This window comes from Sinocyclocheilus rhinocerous, unplaced genomic scaffold (assembly GCF_001515625.1).
Source record: "Sinocyclocheilus rhinocerous isolate Xijiao unplaced genomic scaffold, SAMN03320098_v1.1 scaffold2596, whole genome shotgun sequence".
Taxonomy (NCBI): domain Eukaryota; kingdom Metazoa; phylum Chordata; class Actinopteri; order Cypriniformes; family Cyprinidae; genus Sinocyclocheilus; species Sinocyclocheilus rhinocerous.
This window is the reverse complement of record NW_015623452.1, coordinates 236,769-246,253: the sequence shown is the minus strand read 5'-3', so window position 1 is coordinate 246,253 and position 9,485 is coordinate 236,769. Positions and strand designations below refer to the sequence as shown.

The following is a 9,485-nucleotide window of genomic DNA, read 5'->3' as shown; positions in this document are numbered from 1 at the left end:
TTGGCCCGCTTCCACGGCAAGTCAAGCCTCGCCGTGGCGTGATCCATAACCTCAAGCAGCTCATCATACGCGGGGCAGGAGGATTGGGAGGACTCAGTCTCGACTTCTTCGTCCTCATCTGACATCTCCAGCTCATCCTGGCTTTGAGCCAGCAGAGCACTAGCCGCTGGATCAGACGATGTAAGAGAGATAGCATCGTCGTCCAGTAGCTCACTCTCGTCCGTGACTGATGAGCGCGAAAGGGAAAGACCCTTTTTCATCACCGGGTCCATCTGCGATCCCCACGAGGTCATTTTCCTCCGTGCCTCAGCAGTGAAGGGTCCTGAACCACGGGGAGCTGATGGCTGTCCCTCTTTCCTCGAAAAGAGAGACAAACAAGAGCAGAGCTTTTTCATAGGAAAAAGCTCACAGTGCACGCAAGCTGCCCCCGAGGACATCGCGCACATTCTCTTCGCCCAAACAAAAGACGCAAAGATCGTGATCGTGACACGGATCCGCACGCTTCTTAAACAGTTTACTAGTGCTCGCCATGGTAAAGAAGAATAATCGTTCTTACCGGAAATGCACGCTTCAAACAAAACAGTCCTTGAAGACGAAGAAGAGGATGACGTTTTCTCCCAGCGCCCTTTAATACTGTGGTCGAGCCGGGTGATGACGTCATAGGTTGTCGCCAGCCAATGTTATTGTCGTGTTTAGATGTATGCTTCAGACACCGGTCACGCTGAAGGCGTTCCCCCATAGCGACCTCTAGAGGATTCAGTTCGAAGTTCCCTCAGAAGGGAACTTAACATGCTTGATTTTATTAAGCAAGAAATTTAAGGCACTCATATGAGGTATAACATTAAAAAGCCCATTTTAAAACAGGGCAATAACATTAAAAAGAGCCTTCCTCAGGGTACTTCTGGTTTTTAACATTATAGCCAGTTTAATAAAAGCTTTTTAATATTACACATTTGAGTGTCTAAAATTCCTGCTTCCTAGACTGTGGAGGAAATCCAAACACCCTTGAAGCAACTTGCTACCATTATTTTTTGATTGCATATTTGTTCACTTTAATCTTGTTTTCTCATAAGTATAACTTTGACAGGATTGTTTGTCATCCAGAGATGAAGATCCTTCACATCCACCCTGTTTGGCCTTGGTCTCTGTCTTGGTCTCTGTCTTATCCTTCCAAAATCTGGAGTCATGCTGGATAACCCATTAATGTCCACAGTGAGTCTTTCCTGGCCATTTTGTGTTCCGGCCAAAGCTGACTGGACTTTCAAACAAGTTAGACTAACTGCTGAGGGCATATTTGGGAAGGACTCTCTCCTCTGTGCAACTATTGCCTTCCCAACTGATAAGCTCCTATGATGTTTATTTGTATAATTCTTCTTTATGTTGGACATTCTGGTATATGGTTCTATGTGGGAACTATTGATGCAGAGATCCCGAAAACCCTGACTGAGTGAATCCACAGAGGAAGGACTGGAATAACCTAGTTCAGATGTCACTGTTCTCAACCGAGATGGAGCACTGCCTCTTTTTTCGTGAAAACCAATACCTGGTAGAAAGAACTCTGAGATCTGGTCATCGGTACGCTTGCTAAGAACATCACTAGATGGAGCCAGAGATCTTTCTTCTCTGCCGCTTTTGGGATTCCACATAAGAGGATTGTAGATGACGTGCCAGTCCAGTGGGCAGCAGTTAGACTTGCGGAGCAATGGATCAATACAGCCAGTATGGAACTGGGTCAGGTTCAGGAAAGAAAGAAAATAGATAATAAAAAAGATATTACAGATATTAATTATCAGTATTCAACACACCTTGAATGAGCTGAACTTGAGATGTTACCTTGTGTTTGCAGGGAAGGGTTCTGACATGCTGACCCAGTTGAAATCTTGAGAGGCAGATTCTACACTGAACACCTGGATAAAGCAGCCTGGACTCTTTTCGAACTCTCACCATCGGCAAATTCTTCATTACATAGTTTGGGATGATATCACACGTCACACCAGACATGCTGTTGGAGCTGTAATGTAGAATAAAATAGAGTAATATGTCCCAATATCCAAACCCCGCCCCCCATGTTGCACAATCTAGAATGGAGCAGACGAACCTACTATCCATTGAGTGGTTTTCCATTTTCTGTGTGACCTCAGAGGTGTGAGGTTCTGCTGTCTGCCATGGCTGACCTCTTTTCTGCACAATTAGAACAGTAAAGAAATAAAATTTTAATAACCTCTAAATTCTATCAGTAATTCTATAATGCATTATTACACATCACTGTAACAACCTAAACATCCATTTAAACATTAAAATAATAATGCTCATTATATCGTTTGATAGTACCACAATTTATGCTATACATAACTACATTCTGCAGTTATGAATAGCATGTGTCCTGCTCACATGTGAATCTTAAAAACTCACCATTCGAACCATGAAGCAATGTTGTGGATGGACTGTTCTCCTAAAGCAGTCCTCACACAGATGGAAATAACTGCAGTCTGTGCATCTGTGAACACCAGATTTAAGACATATGACCCTCCAATCCAACATTAGTCAGAATCAGAATATATAGATTACCGTTCAAACATTTGGGCTCAGAAGGTTTTTTCAATACTAATACTTTTATTCAGCAAATATGCATTAAACTGACCCAAACAAAGAGTTTTACACAGTTACAAATGTGTTACAAATACAAAATTCTATTTAAAATAAATTCTATTCTTTTGAACATTCTATTCATCAAAGAATTTTGTAAAAATGCATCACAGTTTTCACAGGAATATTAAGCAGTGCTTTTTTTTTTAAAACTGTTTTCAACTTGAATAATTATATGATAATAAAAAAATCAGCATATTGCAGTGATTTCTGAAGGATCCTGTGACACTGGAGTACTGGCTACTGAAAATTCAGCTTTGTCATGACAGAAATAAATTGCATTTTTAAATATATTAGGTAGAAAATCATTTAAAATTGCAACAATATTCCACAACTGTATTTTTGATAAAATAGATGCAGCCTTGGTGATCATAGGACGCTTCTTCCAAAAAAAAAAAAACATTAAAAAACTTCTGAACAATAGTATATGTCTGCAATGTGTAATAGAGGCCTACTTGAAACATTTGCCGATGATTGGACAAACCCTGCAGCTGTTGCACATAACACCCAGATGTTTGTCCAGACAGTCCTTCTCATAGCAGGTTAACAGTTCACCTGAATTTTTCACCTGTCAAAGATAACACATTTAAACCCGAGATGATTTAAGTTTAAACAAAGGGTAGGAAAGAAAAATTAATTAATTGTGTCTTGGAATGACGTACCTGTTCAATCAGCTGCTTAAAAGTGCCAAAGTCCTCCCTACAGAGTGGACACTTAAGCAGGCCACGTGGGTCCTTCTTTGTCTGATGATCAGCCCATACCTTCATGCAGGAAATGTGGATGTTGTTTCCACAACTGAACCTGAAAAATTATGCATCATTACAATGCAACCAATTTGAGTATCAATAATAGCTTTTTGAGTTTAAATGGAAACTTGGGTGAGTGTGATGCATTTGATTTCAAAGATGGAGAAAAGGCATAATTAATACATTTCTATGTTTAAAAATGTATTGATTTCAAATATTTCAGCTATGGAACATATTCACTTGCTGTTTAATACAATATTTATCATTAAATTCTGCATATATTTACATATTTTAGACATATATTTAGAGAGTATCCATTTAATTTCCTAAATAAGATTAATTCTGAATAAGTTCTCTTACTTGCAATAGGTTACAGGCAATTTTTTCAGCAAAAGTTCTTCTTGACAGATTGGACATATATCATCTTTCTCAATATCTTTCTGTCTGATGCTTCCGTCTTCCTCACTAGGCTCAGGACATGATGGCTCTGAGCTCCTCCTGTCATTAGGAGACGTAGTTTTGGTCACATGAAGCCCTTGTAACAGCTCTAGGATCTGTCTCTCCACAAGACCGTACTGAAAACAGTCTGAAACAGAACAGATGATCAGAAAGACACTTGTAGCTCAAACATTAATGTACAGGTGGTATGTGTCTTTATGTGCATCTGTTTGTAAGGTATCAGTGGAATGGATTGTTTGATGATGCCTACACTTTAGAAAGAAAAGTTTGTGTACTTACATTCATGATCTGGTGGCAGTCGAAATTTACGCATTAAAATCCTTGAATGAAGTGGAGAAGTAAGGTATGAGATAAAGTTAGATGATATCTCTCAACATGCAAACTGTATATGTGTTTCTTTAACAACGTGCACTTGTCTGTCCCAGGGGTTGTTATTTATTAAAACTAACAGATTAGGTAACATTAAAACTTTGAATTGTTATACAATGCCTATATCATTTATTTATGCTACTTTTCAAATGCCTGTCATGCAGATTTTATTGTTTTACCCTTACCCCAGACGGCAAGACCTACACTTTCATTTGAAAAAACTAGGTAAAAAAGGTAAAAACTAAGTGCCCATTGTTGAGGAAACACCCATCTAGAGTTCAACCCAAAGCATTTATTTACCAGCAGATGTGTGTACAAAGATCCTTCTCTTTCTGAAACGTAGGGCAGGTACAAGTGTGTGGATCGCCCAAACACACCTTAAATATGAAATTGCATTGTTAATTTGCACAAAATATATTAAAAATGTAATTAAACAACAACAACAACAAAGTAATGCAAGCTTACTTTATAATGTTTGCTGTCTCCATCCTCTTTCAGGAGAAATCCAATCGGTCCAAACTCTTTGAGAATAAAAATGGTGGTATTCAGGGCTCGATGTTGATGTGAGCTGACCAAATCACTCACTGCTTTCCTCCTCCACATTGTTTTCCGGAACATTTTAAACCCAATTTCGTTCAAAAATACGCGTATATTTTTAGTAAACTTTTTAATTGATAATGTACGTCTCCAGACGTTTCATACAAACTTAAAGTCGTTACATGAACACGTTGGCTGCCACTCTGAAACTTTCTGTCTCGAATCAGGTGTTGCTATTGTATCTGGTGTTTCTATAGCAACAAGCTACGCTCAAAAACAGTAGATGCGTATCACCGCTAGATGGCGGTATCGGGTCTCTGTTGTCTCCTGCGCCTAACTGCAGTTCTGTGTAATATCAGTTCTTTTTCAGTAAACATTTTTTAAAGAATAATATGCTGTTTAATCAACATTTTACAGTTGACAGAGACACTGTTAAAAGTACATAGGCCTATTCAAGAACTTATTCCTAAGCTTATTGTTAAAAGGCTGGCCTTTCCTGGACACTATTTAGGCTATTTATATCAACTATTGATGTCATCTTGAAAAATAACGAAAAACACATTAAACTGTTGCTAAATAGGCTATGTTAGGTATCTAGTCGATAGAAAAGGTAAAAGTATTGATTGCAGATTAATACAATAACTGCAGGGGCGTTTCTAGCCATTTATCAGTAGTCACTCTCATAAAAAGTGTCCTCATATTTTGATGCTCTTTTTTGATACTGTTATGAATATCTGGATATAAATGGTCTTCACCTGCAGAACTGGATCGTTTACAATGTGCACGCTTCAAGAGCTGCTTCGCTGACAAATGTATATTTGTCATATAAATATTTGTCACGTAAAATATTTGTAGCAATAGCCAAAAATTCATTGTATGGGTTAAAATGACAGATTTTATAGATATTTATCAGGATATTAAGTGAAGATCATATTTCATGAAGATATTTAGTAAATTTCCTACCGTAAATATATCAAAACTTAATTTTTGATTAATATACATTGCTAAGAACTTCATTAGGACAAATTTAAAGGCGATTTTCTAAATATTTTGATTTTTTGCACCCTCAGATTCCAGATTTTCTAATAGTTGTATCTCAGCCAAATATTGTCCTATATCCTAACAAACCATACATCATTGGAAAGCTGATTTATTCAGCTTTGTTTATGTAGTTGGTGTATAAATCTCAATTTTAGAAAATTGACTCTTATGACTGGTTTTGTGGTCCAGAGTCACAAATGAAAATACATTTACAAAAGACATTTACTAGTTTTGTTTCCCACAGTTTTGTGTTTTATAAAATATCCCGTTACAATTTCGGTGTGACAACTGTACGAATGAATGAAAATGAATCTTGAACAAATATAGACCTTTTTGCAAAAATCTAAATTGTGAAAAGTGATTTATTCGCGTCACTACTATCTGACATCACTAGTTCTGATTCTAAACACTTGATAGAAAACATACGGCACGATTACTGGAATTTAAAGGAAAATTATTTTCAGGTTGGTATATATGTGATAATCTCTGTCTTCAGGCAGGCATTTATCAGTAATATTTTACTGGGCACTGAGGCTCGAGCCTTAATAAACATTTGTATTATTTGTCAAAAATACCAGTTGACTGCTTGTGGCAGCAGAATGTTGAGATCGAGCAATCATAATCAAGTATTCAAGACATCTGTGTAATAATAACAGTAATCGCTCTATGTATTTTGGTCAAGTTTTGATCTGTGGGAACTGGGCTCAATACATGACTGTTATCATTAGTATCATGCAGTGAACTCCCTTTTTAAACAGCAAACAGATTACTTCGATTTCAATTTCAGTGTGACAGATAATGATCATCAAAATATGTGACTGTCTGAACATGTAGCTCTTGCTGGTCTTTAGATTCTCCCTTATATCTACTGTCATCTAAAGGCCCTCTGAGATCCATAACACACACCATGTGCCTTCAGCTTGCTCATAGTGAGAGTGATGCCTTCCACATTTCTGAAGCACTATCGCCTTCCTTGGCCTTGCATCCCACATCACCACTGGTTCATATTAGACTCTTGCAGTGGGAGGTCATGATTTGTGTGCAGAACATTCAGTCTATCATGTGAGCTTCTGCGTGTGCAATATGTGTTGATATGGTACAAAATATCTGATATTGCACAAAAGCTGCTGCTCTGTTGCACAATCATAAATCATAAGACAATTCACATGTGGCACAAGACTAAAGCTGCATCGACAAACATACTAGCAAACCATGTATTATCCTCCCATTTACCAATTGTAAACAAAAACATATATTGCATGTGATTTTGTAAGGATTGCAAATATGTATGAACACACTGTATCTCAGGCTGATATATTTTGCAGTGTCTGTATACAGTCATAAAATAAATCCTACAAAACAAACTGCACAGTGCTGATACGTCTGCTAAATGACTAAATGATGCATCATTGTGCTGGAGCATGACAAACTGCTCTCCAATCACTCTGCAGATTCCACCCCTACGTGAAGTAGTTTGTAATGGATTACATCATCAAAACATCTGTTGACCCATGCATGCTTCATAATGCACACATCACTTCAGGCATTTCAGTGTGACAACGCCTGTTTTTATTGCCCGTGAGATTCCCATCCATTTCAATCAATGTACCCTTTTGTCCTTTCATCTGTCCACTGATTTCATGTGTTTTAATTTATATGACATGGAATTTATTGTATAGTAAATGAAATGTGACGTGGGAAGCTTGAATTTGTGTGCACGACAGAAAACGGAGGCGCCTACATTTGGTAGTTGTGCTGTAAATACCCAATGGCTACAGGACAGAGTGTTTTTGGCATGTACCAATGGATCTCCTTTGATCTTTTGCACTGCAAAGCCAGTCTAAAAACAGGCTGTTTTTGCAGAGCCTGTCAGAAAAAAAACACAAAAAAAAACAGACCCTGCTAAGCCAAGAAATATCATCTCAAATGGGTTGGTCATGTATTGCAATCAATCTAATTACAGTATATAAAAAGTTTTGTAAGCATGATAATGTAAAGTATATAAACATCTTTGCTTATTGGCACATATTTTGGTGACATTTTGAATCAATCACCTGAACCATAAATGCCATGTGATTACTCTGACATCATGGCAATTCTGATTGGTTGATGGCACCTCAAGAATACACACAGTCCTAAACCCAGTGTTGCCAACTCCATGATTTTATACTGTTTTATACTGCTGCCGCACATTGGTTTTTAATCTGCAGGTTGAAGTGAAACAGCTTGCCCCCCAGAACATGATTTCGACCAAGGTAGAACCCCTCAGAAGGAGGTCGTGACCCCCAGAACACAATCTTTGGGCAATTTTGATATTTTGGAATGTGATTGGGCTAGTTTTGAGTAGCAATTGGGCTGGTTTTGTTACACAGACTTGGCAACCCTGCCTAAACCCTTTACTCTCCTAAACTGTGACATGAAGAGCAGTAGAAAGGGAAAAATATATAATTTCCCCCAAAATAATCTATCGTGAAACATATATTATAATAAAACAAAGCATCATTTTCAATGTCTGTCTTTGGAGAAAGATATGTGTCTGCAGACTGGCTATGTCAACCAGCCAAACCCTGAATCAGTTGCCTGTTCCCAAACTGTGGTACAGTGTTTTTTTATCACCTCTGACGTAGCTTGCGTACATCAAAAGTGTTGACATCACACTATTCCCTCTGAGGAGCCAGACACGGGATGATTTCAATAAACTTTCCCAACACTGGTTTACACAAGCGCATCGACACTTTGTGGTTAGATGACTTGTTTAAATATTAGTTGGAATATTTAACTTGCTGACACACTTGGGAAATTTGAAATTCTATTGAAATGGACTGCATCTGAGAGCTTTCTGGGTCTACTTGGAGACCCAACGGATGACTTAAAGGGGTCATAGGATGCTACATGCACTTTTACAAGTTGTTTGAACTGAAATGTGCGTTGGCAGTGTGTGTACACACAACCACCCTATAATGATAAAAATCCCCCCAGTTTTTTTTTTTTTAATCTACTAAAATCTTTACCCCTTTCTCAAATCGAGCCGATCTCAGATCCCAGGTGAAAAATAAATATATTTAAATTGTGCTTTTTCAGACATACTTACTATATTTAAATTATACTATACTAAGTGCACATTAAATGTATTATTTTGAAACAACTTTAAGTATATTAAGTGTATTTCAAGATATGTTTAAGTTAGATTTTAATCTATTTGTAATATATTTAATAAATTGAAATTATGTTAAATTGGAACCACTTATATAAGTATATTTAGTGCAATTTAAGTGTATTTCTTAAAATACATTTAAAATGTCCTTTTAATACTTCATGAACTACAGTTAGAGTATATTTGAAGCATCGTTTTAATGTACTTCAAGTACATTTCAATTGTATTTCAGCTCATTGGAAATGCATTAGCATTACACTACTAGTATATTATAAAGCTGCTTTTTTCAGTATATACACACACGTACACACTTTGATATCTAGAAAACTTTAATGTATTATATATTGTTGCATACATTACAAAGATTCATAAAGTACACTAAAAAAGGACAGCAGCATATATACTTTGGTGAAAAACAAAACAAAACACTATTAAATGTATTAAAAATGCACTTGAAATACAAGTATGTTTAAAGTATATTTGTATTACTACAAACATACTCAAGTACATTTTAATACATTATAAAAAAAACA

The 9,485-nt window shown here is 36.9% G+C and overlaps 1 protein-coding gene across 1 annotated transcript; it reads right to left on the bottom strand.

Moving 5' to 3' along the window:
• Positions 1-986: 986 nt before the first annotated feature.
• On the bottom strand, positions 987-4,965 carry LOC107743686 (E3 ubiquitin-protein ligase Zswim2-like). The gene is made up of 10 exons (XM_016557098.1): positions 4,686-4,965; positions 4,521-4,597; positions 4,131-4,171; positions 3,753-3,978; positions 3,309-3,447; positions 3,102-3,214; positions 2,413-2,497; positions 2,099-2,181; positions 1,834-2,011; positions 987-1,727 (listed from the first exon to the last, which is right to left on the bottom strand). The coding sequence occupies exons 1-10, from the start codon at positions 4,836-4,838 to the stop codon at positions 1,053-1,055; spliced, it is 1,770 nt and encodes a 589-aa protein (XP_016412584.1). The 5' UTR covers positions 4,839-4,965; the 3' UTR covers positions 987-1,052.
• Between the last annotated feature and the right edge of the window lie 4,520 nt (positions 4,966-9,485).